Below are 16,434 nucleotides of genomic sequence, written 5' to 3'. Positions count from 1 at the left end.
GGTTACTGAGCATCGACTCTGTACAGAGCACTGCACCAAGAGCCTGGGAGAGTACAGTAAAATAGACATGATCCCTGCCCTCAGGGGATTTACAGTCTAGAAGGGGACACAGACATTAAAAAATAATCTATGGATGGGGAAGCTGGGGGTTAAGATAACCCTGTGTATGAACTTTACATATTTTCCCACTCCTGGCAAAGTTCAATTTTTCTGTTTTCAATTCTCTCATTTTACCAGATATAATGCTAGCACTCCCCTGCAGCAGAAAGACAATATTGGAAAACCTAATATCCTAGCAGTCTGGCTAACAAACAAATTCTAGAACTGTCCCATCTATTTCAAAATATTTTTAAAAAAAATCTGTGCGATCCATTATTATGTCATTAAACAGCCACTCTTGAACTCCCCTTGCACAACAATTGACCAGTGAGTCTGGGGTTACTCGAGGCTTCCAATCCACTTGTTTGTCTGGAATGGCAGTCTTGAATTTACAGTGCAACCCTTGAAATTTAATGGGAAATTCTCTTCTCCAAGGATCCTCTACAGGACATTTCTAGACCATATCTCTCATCACTCCTTTCCTCTGAATTGTGAGTATGATTCAATAGGAAAATCTGGAAGCATCTTAAAATATCAGTAGCTCCAATTAGTTAATATTTAGGGGGATACTGACTACTGCTTTCACTGTTGTCATGGAAGGAAGCTCTCCCTACCCACCCTCTCCATTCTCAAGTACTTTTGTTGCTGAAGAGTGCTCAATATGGTACACTGCCCACAGTTAGCACTCAATAAATATCACTGATTGGGTAGAAAAACTGTGTTAGGATTATCTGCAGGTGAAAATGCCACTGACTTTCAGAAGAAGCTTTCTGACCAATCAAGCTTTCTGAAGGCTGGCTAATATGCATCAGACTAAACCTGAGGCTTTCCCTATGGGATGACAGAGTATTTTAATTGTCTGTGGATTCAACTGTCTGTGACTGTTCTACTTCGATGAATGTCCAGAAGTCAGTTAATTCTAGGTGAGTCTGGGCTGACCCTCTCGAGCATCTATGGTCTAAAGTTCCCACTCCTGCCCGAGCTCTGCAGTTGCAAAACAAACCAGGCCACGTAGTGGTGGCAAGAAGAGCAAGGAGGAAGTGGCAATTTGCAAGTCAGTCAATCGTATTTACTGAGCACTAACTGTGTGCCCAGCATTGTACTAAGCGCTTGGGAGAGCACAACAATAAACAGACACATTCCCTGTCCACAACGAGTTTACAGTCCAGAGGGGGAGACCGTTCCCTGCAAGAGGCCCTCCCATCTCCCTCCTTCCCCCCAAATCTAAACACAAGAGTGTCTACTCCCCGGTTCCCATATGTGACAGGTGTTGAACTTCAAGGAGGCTCTGACTAATTCCACACAAAACATACCCTCAACATTGGCCTACTTCTAAGAACTCTTATTTCTGCAGGTTGCAACATGGCCACTGAGGTCCTAAAATGGCACTGGGTTGAGTGGACTGACTGAGTGGATTTGTGGGCTGTCAATTCTAACTCTGGCTATGCTCCTGATCTTTTAGATGATTCTGATCTAATCAATCCATCCATGATATTTATTGGGCACTTCCTGTGTTCTGAGGTAGCGTAGCCTAGGGGTAAGAGCTCTGGTAGTCAGATGATCTGGGCTCTAATCCTTAGATTTTACCAGCTCCGTGACCTTGGGCAAGTCTCTCAACTTCTCAGTGCCTCAGTTTTCTCAATCATAAAATGGGGATGAAATATCTGTTCTCCCTCCTACTTAGACTGTGAACTCCACGTGGGACCTGATTATCTTTATCTACCCCAGCGCTTACTACAGTGCTTGGCACACAGTAAAGCATTTAACAAACACCACAATTATTATTATTATTATTATTATTATTATTGTTGTTGTTGTTCGGAGCACTGTACACTGTACTCTTGGGAAAGTACGATCAATCAATTCTATTTACTGAGTACTTTCTATTGTGCATTTACTGATTATCGTGTACCTATTCCAGCATTTAGAACAGTGCTAGACACATAGTAAGTACTCAGTAAATACCATAATTACTATACTAAGCACTTGGAGTATAATATAACAGGGCCCTGCCCACAAAGAGCTTTCAGTCTAGTGGAGGAGTTTAAAATCAAGTGGAACATTTTAACACAGGTTGAAGTTACTCATACTAGTCACTTACTCTTCTGTTCCCCAAGTGTTGATTCATCATATACAGTTACAATACAAAAAAAACAAATAAGGTAAGTGTTAAATAATGTAACTGCCACCAGATGTCTTATCTATTTATTGGAAAAGTTTGATGGTCTTCTTACCTTTAGGTTGGAAGACTTTGCAAACAGTTTTTTTTATCTTCTTCTTTTCTTTGCTCTCATACTGTTTTAAATCATTGCCATTATCAGAGATTTCTGAATATCCCGAGAGAAAGTCTTCTGAGTAATCATGAGAACTTAAACTTCTGCTATAATTGGTGCTTTGATGCGAATTGTCACCGATCCTGGAATAATCACCAGAGCCTAGGCTTCTGTTGCAGTCAGTGGATTTCCTACCTTCTTCAAATACTACCCGGAGAAAACCATCATCAATGATTGTCTTTGTTGTATTAACCAAAGACATAGTGAGTAACCTATTAGAAGTCAAAACAATTTTCAGTTACAGACATGAAAATTAGCCTCCAATTTTTATTTTGAAAAGGCAATTTTCTTCCCCCCCATTACCCAAAGGCAATTGACGTTATATTGATCTGTCATCCCAGAGGAGAGGGAAGAGCCCATTGTTGGGTAGGGACCGTCTCTATATGTTGCCGACCTGTACTTCCCAAGCGCTTAGTACAGTGCTCTGCACAGAGTAAGCACTCAATAAATTACGACTGAATGAATTAAAATTAACCACTGACCTAGAAGCTGTGGCAGCTGCAGTTACTTCCTCTTCTGGGAGTCCCTCCCACGGTTTGGTCCAGACAAGTTGACCGCACCACCTTCCCACAAGGGCACTGGAGCACTGGGTTTGGGCCACCACCTATTCCAGTACAGACTCCAGTGCTCGGCCTTTCTTTTGGGGGGAATTTGGCAATTACCTTATAGCCTCTCCCCACTTCCCAACCCTATGATCTTCTTTCACTCTATTAATGATAATTCTTCTTATTATCATTATAGTATTTATTAAGCACAAGTCAAGCACTGAATTAGTAGCAATGGGGTAGATACAAGATCATTGGGTTAGACCCACTCCTTGTCCTAAATGGGGCTCACAGTCTAAGTATGAGGAAGAACAGGTACTGAATCCCCATTTTACAGGTGAGGAAACAGGCTCAGAGAAGCTAAGTGACTCACCCAGGGTCACACAGCAAACAAGTGGAAGAGCTGGGATTAGACCCCAGGCCTGTGCTCTTTCTATTGGCCACAGTGCTTCTCTGCCTGCCATTCTCCCCCTCAGTTTTTTTCAGTTTTCATCTCCCCCTCTTCATCATAATTTGGCCCTCCCCTACCTTCTGTTGTCCCTATCAATCAATCAATCATATTTATTGAGTGCTTACTGTGTGCAAAGCACTGTACTAAGTGCTTGGGGAGTACAAGTTGGCAACATATAGAGACAGTCCCTACCCAACAGTGGGCTCACAGCCTAAAAGATACACGGTACACATAGAAGTATTTTATTTATGTTTGTGAGTATATTCCCTTCCAAGTCTGTCTCCAAGGCATGCCCCAGCTAATGCTGGGGCTGGGTGCATCCATATGGACACAACGAGAGAGATGACGATGAGCTGCAATGAAGAAAAAGAATGACTCTACAAAGATTTAGATCGACTCACTGCAAGAGTTCCAACATCTGTCCTACTGATTATAATGGGTGATTTTACTGCTTGAGTTGGTAGCAGAGCCCAAACATGGAAAAAAAAACCATCTAACAAACCGAATAGCAAAGGCCTACTTTTATTCAGCGAGGGTGCCAAACACCATCTCCTGATAGCCAACACCATTTTCCATCAGCCAAACAGAAGGAAAACATCTCGGATGCATTCACGATCTAATCAGTGACCACTCCCTGATTCAATCATAGGGCATCAAAGGGCCCTTAAGGACTTACAGATCACAGCAGTAATGCGGGAAGCAGAGTCCTGGACAGACCATCATCTGACATGATCCAAACTCCCACCTCCAAGAGTGGCCTCCAAGTCACCATAGTGGCTAAATGTTAAGCTCCTGACGAAAGAAAGACAAGGGCAAGAAGTTCCACAGAACAACTACAGACAACCCCAACCACCATCTCCAAAAAAAGGAGCAATCAACAAATAAATAACAAATGAGCCCTTCTCGATGATACTGCTTACCAGGTGGTCTTCACGACATTGTGCATGGTCAGACAAAGTCCCCTCTCCCCCCTCTAGACTGTAAGCCTCTTGTGGGCAGGGAATGTGTCTGCTTATTGTTGTATTGTACCTTCCCAAGCACTTTGTACAGTGTTCTGCACACAGTAAGTGCCCAATAAATGCGATTGAATGAATTAATGAATAAATATAAGACAACGACCTATATGCAAAACGTGACACTGGTCTCAATCATCGCAAAAGACACCATGGGAAGCCAGCATCCTGTAAAATGGCAAAGCACTAGGAAACAATAGCCCACCGATTTAGATCCACATGCATGGAGGTGATTCACTGTTTCAGGAAGCTACTCAAGCTTTTCCTCACTACAGAAGACCAAGGTGGGGCCCCAGGATCTCAGAGATCATCATCACCATCATATCTTCAAGATCAGACTACAGGAACTCTGGGGATATTCACTACTTTGTGTTCTTGGCAGGACCCCAGCCAGAACCTTTCGGGGCCAGCAACCAGCAACAGCATCAATGACTGTATGCTCCTGGAATCACAATGACGTTTCAGACTCCTTTCTTTAGCATGTCAAGTTTGGGAGAATTCCTAGGAGCGGGATCTGGACCTCTACAGTTTTCACACACCTTTCAGAAGCATTCGATATCATGAGCACATCTGGAAAATGGAGGGTGCTTTGTAAGTTGGACTGCCCAGAGAAATTCTTTATCATTATTATCAATCGTATTTATTGAGCACTTACTGTGTGCAGAGCACTGTACTAAGCGCTTGGGAAGTACAAGTTGGCAACATATAGAGACCGTCCCTACCCAACAGTGGGCTCACAGTCTAAAAGGGGAAATGGCAGCAAACCTTGTGACTCCCAGGCCCGTGCCCTAACCCCATGCAGCAGACAAATGGCATCATTATCAATCGTATTTATTGAGCGCTTACTGTGTGCAGAGCACTGCACTAAGAGCTTGGGAAGTACAAGTTGGCAACATATAGAGACAGTCCCTACCCAACAGTGGGCTCACAGTCTAAAAGGGGAAATGGCAGCAAACCTTGTGACTCCCAGGCCCGTGCCCTAACCCCATCCAGCAGACAAATGGCATCATTATCAATCGTATTTATTGAGCGCTTACTGTGTGCAGAGCACTGTACTAAGCGCTTGGGAAGTACAAGTTGGCAACAGATCGAGACAGTCCCTACCCAACAGGGGGCTCACAGTCTTAAAGGGGAAATGGCAGCAAATCTTGTGACTCCCAGGCCCGTGCCCTAACCCCATGCAGCAGACAAATGGCATCATTATCAATCGTATTTATTGAGCGCTTACTGTGTGCAGAGCACTCTACTAAGCGCTTGGGAAGTACAAGTTGGCAACATATAGAGACAGTCCCTACCCAACAGTGGGCTCACAGTCTAAAAGGGGAAATGGCAGCAAACCTTGTGACTCCCAGGCCCGTGCCCTAACCCCATGCAGCAGACAAATGGCATCATTATCAATCGTATTTATTGAGCGCTTACTGTGTGCAGAGCACTGTACTAAGCACTTGGGAAGTACAAGTTGGCAGCATATAGACACAGTCCCTACCCAACAGTGGGCTCACAGTCTAAAAGGGGAAATGGCAGCAAACCTTGTGACTCCCAGGCCCATGACCTAACCCTATGCAGCAGACAAATGGCAGCAAAACTTGTGACTCCCAGGCCCGTGCGTGCCCTAACCCCATGCAGCAGACAAATGGAATCATTATCAATCGTATTTATTGAGTGCTTAATGTGTGCAGAGCACTGTACTAAGCGCTTGGGAAGTACAAGTTGGCAACATATAGAGACAGTCCCTACCCAACAGTGGGCTCACAGTCTAAAAGGGGAAATGGCAGCAAACCTTGTGACTCCCAGGCCCGTGCCCTAACCCCATGCAGCAGACAAATGGCATCATTATCAATCGTATTTATTGAGCGCTTACTGTGTGCAGAGCACTGCACTAAGTGCTTGGGAAGTACAAGTTGGCAACATATACAGACAGTCCCTACCCAACAGTGGGCTCACAGTCTAAAAGGGGAAATGGCAGCAAACCTTGTGACTCCCAGGCCCGTGCCCTAACCCCATGCAGCAGACAGATGGTAGCAAACCTTGTGACTCCCAGGCCCGTGCGTGCCCTAACCCCATGCAGCAGACAAATGGCATCATTATCAATCGTATTTATTGAGCCCTTACTGTGTGCAGAGCACTGTACTAAGCACTTGGGAAGCACAAGTTGGCAACATACAGAGACAGTCCCTACCCAACAGTGGGCTCACAGTCTAAAAGGGGAAATGGCAGCAAACCTTGTGACTCCCAAGCCCGTGCCCTAACCCTATGCAGCAGACAAATGGCAACAAACCTTGTGACTCCCAGGCCCGTGCTCTAACCCCATGCAGCAGACAAATGGCATCATTATCAATCGTATTTATTGAGCCCTTACTGTGTGCAGAGCACTGTACTAAGCACTTGGGAAGCACAAGTTGGCAACATACAGAGACAGTCCCTACCCAACAGTGGGCTCACAGTCTAAAAGGGGAAATGGCAGCAAACCTTGTGACTCCCAGGCCCGTGCCCTAACCCCATGCAGCAGACAAATGGCATCATTATCAATCGTATTTATTGAGCGCTTACTGTGTGCAGAGCACTGTACTAAGCACTTGGGAAGTACAAGTTGGCAACAGATCGAGACAGTCCCTACCCAACAGTGGGCTCACAGTCTAAAAGGGGAAATGGCAGCAAACCTTGTGACTCCCAGGCCCGTGCCCTAACCCCATGCAGCAGACAGATGGTAGCAAACCTTGTGACTCCCAGGCCCGTGCGTGCCCTAACCCCATGCAGCAGACAAATGGCATCATTATCAATCGTATTTATTGAGCCCTTACTGTGTGCAGAGCACTGTACTAAGCACTTGGGAAGCACAAGTTGGCAACATACAGAGACAGTCCCTACCCAACAGTGGGCTCACAGTCTAAAAGGGGAAATGGCAGCAAACCTTGTGACTCCCAAGCCCGTGCCCTAACCCTATGCAGCAGACAAATGGCAACAAACCTTGTGACTCCCAGGCCCGTGCTCTAACCCCATGCAGCAGACAAATGGCATCATTATCAATCGTATTTATTGAGCGCTTACTGTGTGCAGAGCACTGTACTAAGCGCTTGGGAAGTACAAGTTGGCAACATATCGAGACAGTCCCTACCCAACAGTGGGCTCACAGTCTAAAAGGGGAAATGGCAGCAAACCTTGTGACTCCCAGGCCCGTGCCCTAACCCCATGCAGCAGACAAATGGCATCATTATCAATCGTATTTATTGAGCGCTTACTGTGTGCAGAGCACTGCACTAAGTGCTTGGGAAGTACAAGTTGGCAACATATAGAGACAGTCCCTACCCAACAGTGGGCTCACAGTCTAAAAGGGGAAATGGCAGCAAACCTTGTGACTCCCAGGCCCGTGCCCTAACCCTATGCAGCAGACAAACAGCAGCAAAGCTTGTGACTCCCAGGCCCCTGCCCTAACCCTATGCAGCAGACAAATGGCAGCAAACCTTGTGACTCCCAGGCCCCTGCCCTAACCCCATGCGGCAGACAAATGGCATCATTATCAATTGCATTTATTGAGCGCTTACTGTGTGCAGAGCACTGTACTAAATGCTTGGGAAGTACAAGTTGGCAACATATAGAGACAGTCCCTACCCAATCTGCTTCACCACAGCATGGCTCATCTAGTCAGAGTGAGGGCTGGCCTGTCTAATCCATTCCCCTTCACTGACAGAGTAAAGTGGGGTTGCAAGGTAGGCCCAGTCCTGCTCATTATATGCGATAGTAACAGAGTCAAACAAAGCCACATGGCCTGGAAGTCGGTGAACCTGGTTTCGAATCCTAGCTCTGCCGCTTGTCTGCTGTGTAAGCTTGGGGATGCCACTTAACTTCTCTGTCTCAGTTACCTCATTTGTAAATTGGAGATTAAATCCAACTCCCTCCTACTCAGACCAAGAGCTCCATGTGGCGACAGGAACCGTGTCCAACCTGATTATCCTGTATCTATCCCAAAACTTAGTACAGTGCCTGGCAGTTAGTGAGCGCTTAACCAGTAAAAACAAAACAAAACTAAAAAAGGAAAACCTCAGGCAGCAAGACTCCTCAGCTGAAAACTGGAGGCAACTGCAGCTGGGACACCTGCCAGTTATATTCTTCTAGGAGCATGGAGAATATGTTTACAGTATCTATCTGTTTTCCCCTTAAGAATGTAAACTCCTCGTGGGCAAGGAATGTGTTTTACACTTCCCAAGTATTTAGTACAGAGCATTTTACTCAGTAGGTGCTCAATAAATACCATTACTACTATTACCTAACTAGAGTGTTTTAACCCCAAATCCCTTTGTATAGACACAGGCAAATGAAATGAGAAGTTGAGCAATCTTCCAGTGTATTTGATCAAAAACAGACAAGAAGAACACTTTAAGGAGAAATAAAACATCTAACTCCAAACCCTCTTCTTAACAGGATTTTTCCCCGAATAATTTTCCAACTCTTCTCTTTACATTGACTGTATGGCTAAAGCCACTGCGTGGTTATTTACATCATTTTCTGTGAAAATATATTTTTAGATTAGGGTTGAGGCTTATAAGAAAAATTATAATAAAATAATTTGAAGACTGGAATGGTAACAGAATGAAAAACTATCAGTAATCATCAAGCATCATCGCTTGCGTGCAAGGCTTGCAGTAAATGCTTGTAGGCTTGCAATAAATACCACTGATTGATTGATTACATTCAAAATTGAAACTGAAGGTCTTCCAGGAAGAAAACACTGTTCAACTCGCCTTTCGCGGCTGATTAAGGAACAGCTTCCCAAGCTTAGAGCCAGCCTCCCGTCACCGATGGGAAAACTAAGGCTCCCCAAACACTGCGGTAGGGCAAGAAGGCAGTAAAAAAAAAATTAAAATTAAAAGAAAAAATGTGGTGGGAAAGCACCCACAATCTCAAAATTTAACTGAATGAGAAGGATGGGGGGGCAGGGAATGTTGGATTCATTCATTCAATCGGATTTATTGAGCACTTACTGTGTGCACAGCACTGTACTACACGCTTGGGAAGTACAATTCAGCAACAGAGACAATCCCTGCCCACAACGGGCTCACAGTCTAGACGGGGGGAGACAGACGTCGAAACAAGTAGACAGGCATCAGTAGCATCATTATAAATACCTCGGGCAACGAGGGAACGTGTCTGCTGATTCTGTTGCGTTGTACTCTTCCAAGCGCTTAGTACAGTGCTCTGCACATAGCAAGCGAATAAGAGGAGGAGGGGGGAAATGCAAATCTCGGGCAAAGAGGGCACATGCCTGCTGATCCTGTTGCACTGTACTGTCCCAAGCGCTTAGTACAGGCCTCTGCACATAGCAAGCGCTCAATAAATACCATTGATTAATTGATTGACTGATTGGGTATAAAGGGGCAAGATGAGAAGCAGCGTGGCTCAGTGGAAAGAGCCCGGGCTTTGGAGTCAGAGGTCATGGGTTCAAATCCCGGCTCCGCCAACTGTCAGCTGTGTGACTCTGGGCAAGTCACTTCGCTTCTCTGTATATATGTTTGTACATATTTATTACTCTATTTAGGGAAGCAGCATGGCTCAGTGGAAAGAGCATGGGCTTTGGAGTCAGAGGTCATGGGTTCGAATCCTGGCTCTGCCACATGTCTGCTGTGTGACCTTGGGCAAGTCACTTAACTTCTCTGAGCCTCAGTTACCTCATCTGCAAAATGGGGATTAAAACTGTGAGCCCCATGTGGGGCAACCTCATTGCCTTGTATCCCCCCAGCGCTTGGAACAGTGCTTTGCACACAGCAAGTGCTTAGCAAATGCCATTATTATTATTATTATTGTTAATCCCCATTTTATAGATGAGGGAACTGAGGCCCAGAGAAGTGAAGTGACTTGCCCAAAGTCACACAGCTGGCAGTTGGCACAAGTACAAGTAGGGACTGTCTCTATATGTTGCCAATTTGTACTTCCCAAGTGCTCAGTCCAGTGCTCTGCACACAGTGAGCGCTCAATAAATACGATTGATGGATTGATTGATTGGCAGAGCACGGATTTGAACCCATAACCCAGAGGTTGTGGGTTCCAATCCCGGCTCTGCCACAAGTCTGCTGTGTGACCTTGGGCAAGTCACTTAACTTCTCTGAGCCTCGGTTTCCTCATCTGTAAAATGGGGATGAAGACTGTGAGCCCCACATGGGACAACCTCATTACCTTGTTTCCCCTCCCCAGTGCTTAGAACAGTGCTTTGCACATAGTAAGTGCTTAACAAATGCCATTATTATTATTATTATTATTATTATTATAACCTCTGACTCCAAAGCCCGGGCTCTTTCCACGGAGCCACTTTGCTTCTTTAATACCCTCATCATCATCATTAGAAGCAGCGTGGCTCTGTGGAAAGAGCCCGGGGTTTGGAGTCAGAGGTCATGGGTTCAAATCCCGGCTCCACCAACTGTCAGCTGTGTGACTTTGGGCAAGTCGCTTCGCTTCTCTAGGTCTCAGTGACCTCATCTGGAAAATGGGGATGAAGACTGGGAGCCCCCCGTGGGACAACCTGATCACCTTGTATCCTCCCCAGCGCTTAGAACAGTGCTTTGCACATAGTAAGCGCTTAACAAATGCCATCACTATTATTATTGTTATTATTATTATTATTATAACCTCTGACTCCAAAGCCCGGGCTCTTTCCACGGAGCCACGCTGCTTCTTTAATACCCTCATTATCATCATTAGAAGCAGCGTGGCTCCGTGGAAAGAGCCCGGGGTTTGGAGTCAGAGGTCATGGGTTCAAATCCCGACTCCGCCAACTGTCAGCTGGGTGACTTTGGGCAAGTCGCTTTGCTTCTCTGGGCCTCAGTTCCCTCATCTGGAAAATGGGGATGAAGACTGTGAGCCCCCCGTGGGACAACCTGGTCACCTTGTATCCTCCCCAGCGCTTAGAACAGTGCTTTGCACATAGTAAGCGCTTAATAAATGCCATCATTATTATTATTATTAAAGAGCACTGGGTTTGGGAGGCAGAGGACATGGGTTCTAATCCCACTCCACCACTTGTCAGCTGTGTAACTTTGGACAAGTCACTTAATCAATCAATCAATCAATCGTATTTATTGAGCGCTTACTGTGTGCAGAGCACTGTACTAAGCGCTTGGGAAGTCCAAGTTGGCAACATATAGAGACAGTCCCTACCCAACAGTGGGCTCACAGTCTAAAAGGGGGAGACGGAGAACAAAACCAAACATACTAACAAAATAAAATAAATAGAATAGATAGGTACAGGTAAAATAAATAAATAGAGTAATAAATATGTACAAACATATATACAAGTGCTATGGAGAAGGGAAGGAGGTAAGATGGGGGGATGGAGAGGGGGACGAGGGGGAGAGGAAGGAAGGGGCTCAGTCTGGGAAGGCCTCCTGGAGGAGGTGAGCTCTCAGTAGGGCCTTGAAGGGACTTAACATCTCTGGGCCTCAGTTACCTTATCGGTAAAATGGGAAATAAAACTGTGAGGCCCACGTGGGGCAACCTCATTACCTTGTATCCTCCCCAGCGTTTAGAACAGTGCTTTACATAATAATAATAATGATGGCATTTATTACGTGCTTACTATGTGCAAAGCACTGTTCTAAGCGCTGGGGGGATACAAGGTCATGAGGCTGTCCCACGTGGGGCTCACAGTCTTCATCCCCATTTTACAAATGAGGGAACTGAGGCCCAGGGAAGTGAAGTGACTTGCCCAAAGTCACACAGCTGACGAGTGTGTCAGTGTTTCAGACTGTGAGCCCACTGTTGGGTAGGGACTGTCTCTATATGTTGCCAATTTGTACTTCCCAAGCGCTTAGTACAGTGCTCTGCACATAGTAAGCGCTCAATAAATACGATTGATGATGATGAGTGGCGGAGACGGGATTTGAACCCATGACCTCTGACTCCGAAGCCCGGGCTCTTTTCCACTGAGTCACGCTGCTTAAGCGCTTCATGAATGCCATTATCATCATTATTATTATTATTATTATTATTATCATATGATGATGATGATGATTGTGCTGGGGTCGGGGGAAGGCCCGAGGGCCGGCGGCCGTTACCTGTCCGGCGTCGGCGTTGGCAGCGCGTCTGAGGGCCGGTCGCCGTTGCCATGGCAGCCGGCGCGCAAGGCCTCTTGGGATGGGGCCTCCGCCTGCCGCCTCACAGGAAAACATACAAAAACAGACAAGAACACACAAAAACATACAGAATCACACAAACACACACGCCCCCAGCGCTTAGTGCAGTGCTCTGCACACAGTAACCGCTCAATAAATACAATTGATTGATTGATTGATTGATTGACCGACCCAACCTCTCCTCCATCGGCCCGGCGCCGCGGCTGAGGCGGCTGCCGCTCCGCCTCCCCCTCACACAAAAAACACAGAATCACACAAGCACACCTCTCTCTCTCTCACACACATATCCATATATAATTATTATTATTAATAATAATAATAGTAATAATAATAATGGAAGTTATTAAGCGCTTACTATATGCCAAGCACTGTTCTAAGCGCTGGGGAGGGTACAAGCTAACTCTCTTCCTCCCTTAAAGGCCCTGCTGAGAGCTCACCTCCTCCAGGAGGCCTTCCCACACTGAGCCCCTTCCTTCCTCTCCCCCTCGTCCCCCTCTCCATCCCCCATCTTACCTCCTTCCCTTCCCCACAGCACCTGTATATATGGATATATGGTTGTACATATTTATTACTCTATTTATTTATTTATTTATTTTACTTGTACATACCTATTCTATCTATTTTATTTTGTTAGTGTGTTTGGTTTTGTTCTCTGTCTCCCCCTTTTAGACTGTGAGCCCACTGCTGGGTAGGGACTGTCTCTATATGTTGCCAATTTGTACTTCCCAAGCGCTTAGTACAGTGCTCTGCACATAGTAAGCGCTCAATAAATACGATTGATGATGATGATGATGATGTACATATTTATTACTCTATTTTACTTGTACATATCTATTCTATTCATTTTATTTTGTTAGTATGTTTGGTTTTGTTCTCTGTCTCCCCCTTTTAGACTGTGAGCCCACTGTTGGGTAGGGACTGTCTCTAGATGTTGCCAATTTGTACTTCCCAAGCGCTTAGTACAGTGCTCTGCACACAGCAAGCGCTCAATAAATACGATTGATGATGATGATGATGATGATGATGATTGACCCAACCTCTCCCCCATCGTGCCCGGCGCCGCGGCTGAGGCAGCTGCCGCTCTGCCTCCTCCTCACACAAAAAACACAGAATCACACAAGCACACCTCTCTCTCTCACACGCATATCCATATATAATTATTAATAATAATAATAGTAATAGTAATAATGGAAGTTATTAAGCGCTTACTATATGCCAAGCACTGTTCTAAGCGCTGGGGAGGGTACAAGGTAACCAGGTTGTCCCACGGGGGGCTCACTGGCTTAGTTCCCCACAGCACCTGTATATATGTATATATGTTTGTTCATATTTATTACTCTATTTATTTATTTATTTATTTTACTTGTACAGATCTATTCTATTTTATTTTGTTAGTATGTTTCGTTTCGTTCTCTGTCTCCCCCTTTTAGACTGTGAGCCCACTGTTGGGTAGGGACTGTCTCTATATGTTGCCAACTTGTACTTCCCAAGCGGTTAGTGCTCAATAAATACGATTGATTGATTGATTGATTAATCCCTGTTTTACAGATGAGGGAACTGAGGCACAGAGAAGGGAAGTGACTTGGCCAAGGTCACACAGCTGACAACTGGCAGAGCCGGGTTCTGAACCCATAATAATAATAATAGTAATAATAATAATGGCTAAGCGCTGGGGAGGACACAAGGTAACCAGGTTGTCCCACGGGGGGCTCACTGTCTTAATCCCTGTTTTACAGATGAGGGAACTGAGGCACAGAGAAGGGAAGTGACTTGGCCAAGGTCACACAGCTGACAACTGGCGGAGCTGGGATCTGAACCCATGATAATAGTAATAATAGTAATAATAATGGCATTTATTAAGAGCTTACTATATGCCAAGCACTGTTCTAAGCGCTGGGGAGGGTACGAGGTAATCAGGTTGTCCCACGGGGGGCTCACTGTCTTAATCCCTGTTTTACAGATGAGGGAACTGAGGCACAGAGAAGGGAAGTGACTTGGCCAAGGTCACACATCTGACAACTGGCAGAGCTGGGTTCTGAACCCATAATAATAATAATAATAATAATAATAATGATAGTAATAATAATGGCATTTATTAAGAGCTTACTATATGCCAAGCACTGTTCTAATTGCTGGGGAGGACACAAGGTAATCAGGTTGTCCCACGGAGGGCTCACTGTCTTAATCCCTGTTTTACAGATGAGGGAACTGAGGCACAGAGAAGGGAAGTGACTTGGCCAAGGTCACACAGCTGACAACTGGCAGAGCTGGGATCTGAACCCATAATAGTAATAATAGTAATAATAATAATAATGGCATTTATTAAGCACTTACTATATGCCAAGCACTGTTCTAAGCGCTGGGGAGGATACAAGGTAGTCAGGTTGTCCCACGGGGGACTCACTGTCTTAATTCCTGTTTTACAGATAAGGGAACTGAGGCACAGAGAAGGGAAGTGACTTGGCCAAGGTCACACAGCTGACAACTGGCGGAGCTGGGATCTGAACCCATAATAGTAATAATAATAATAATGGTGGCATTTATTAAGCGCTTACTATATGCCAACCATTGTTCTAAGCGCTTGGGAGGATACAAGGTAACCAGGTTGTCCCACGGGGGTCTCACTGTCTTAATCCCTGTTTTACAGATGAGGGAACTGAGGCACAGAGAAGGGAAATGACTTGGCCAAGGTCACACAGCTGACAACTGGCGGAGCTGGAATCTGAACCCATAATAATAAAAATATTAATAATAATAATGGCATTTATTAAGCACTTACTGTATGCCAAGCACTGTTCTAAGCACTGGGGAGGTTACAAGGTGATTATGTTGTCTTACAGGGGGCTCCCAGTCTTAATCCCTATTTTACAGATGAGATAACCGAGGCACAGAGAAGTTAAGTGACTTGCCCAAAGTCACACAGCTGACCTCCTCTGGGGGTGAGGAGGGGAGGAATATATATAATTATATATTATTATATATAATATATTATATTATTATATATAATATATTATCTATAATTATTATATATTATATAATTATTTTTATATATAATAATATCATATTTATTTATAAATATATATATATTTCCCCTACCCCACAACCAAGCCCCCGTCGCAACCTGTCCCCTATCAGCCTGGGCCCGGCCTGGCGCCGCGGCTGAGGGAGCCACCGCTCCTCCTCTTCACACAAAAACTCACAGAATCACACAAACACACCTCCTCCCACACACACACAAACGCTGCCCCCACCCCACCACCAAGCCCCCAACCCAACCTCTCCCCTAATAATAATAATAATAATAATAATGGCATTTGTTGGGCGCTTACTATGTGCCATGCACTGTTCTAAGCGCTGGGATAGATACAAGGTGATCAGGTTGTTCCACGTGGGGCTCACAGTCTTAATCCCCATTTTACAGATGAGGTAACTGAGGCCCAGAGAAGTAAAGTGACTTGCCCAAGGTCCCACAGACAATCGATGGAGCTGGAATTAGAACCCATGACCTTCTGACTGCCGGGCCTGTGCCTGTGTTCTTCATTTTACCCTAAAGTTAAAATGTGGTCTGCAATAATTAAAAATGTATTGTTTCCCAGTCACGGGTCAAATTCATCTTTTCCTTAGTGTTTGTGACTTGGAAAATGATCTACAATTTCTTAAAAGGAAAGGTTAATAATTCAAGCTAATATGGTACCTCACTGAACATATTCTATTACAAGTTGATTCTATTACATGATACTATCACAAAGAGAGTAACAGCCACTTCTTCCTCTTGAAGTTATCTTTGTAAAATAAAGGGACATTTAGGGAGAAACTTTTGAATTGTGTATTTTGAAAATTGGCACTTTAAAATTCAGGATTTCAGGAACTTTT

General features: G+C 44.9%; 2 protein-coding genes across 4 annotated transcripts in view; one reads left to right on the top strand and one right to left on the bottom strand.

Annotated features, from left to right (window-relative positions):
• LCA5L (lebercilin LCA5 like) overlaps positions 1 to 12,502 on the bottom strand; it is a 30,046-nt gene extending 17,544 nt beyond the window's left edge. For 2 of the 3 annotated variants that reach the window (XM_038760193.1, XM_038760195.1), the window contains exons 1-2: positions 4,105 to 4,217; positions 2,334 to 2,644 (exon numbers count right to left, since the gene is read on the bottom strand). In XM_038760193.1, coding sequence (XP_038616121.1) covers positions 2,334 to 2,644; positions 4,105 to 4,151 — 358 coding nt within the window. In that variant the 5' untranslated portion in view covers positions 4,152 to 4,217. Of the gene's footprint in view, positions 1 to 2,333; positions 2,645 to 4,104; positions 4,218 to 12,483 lie in introns of those variants that run through there. The other variant, XM_038760194.1, reaches the window with a different exon arrangement.
• LOC119940134 (guided entry of tail-anchored proteins factor 1-like) overlaps positions 1 to 16,434 on the top strand; it is a 73,027-nt gene that overhangs the window by 30,384 nt on the left and 26,209 nt on the right. The gene's annotated exons all lie outside the window — the stretch shown is intronic.

This window comes from Tachyglossus aculeatus, chromosome 18 (genome assembly GCF_015852505.1).
Source record: "Tachyglossus aculeatus isolate mTacAcu1 chromosome 18, mTacAcu1.pri, whole genome shotgun sequence".
NCBI classification, from domain to species: domain Eukaryota; kingdom Metazoa; phylum Chordata; class Mammalia; order Monotremata; family Tachyglossidae; genus Tachyglossus; species Tachyglossus aculeatus.
Note: the sequence above shows the minus strand (reverse complement) of the source record. Positions and strands in the feature narration are given on the sequence as shown.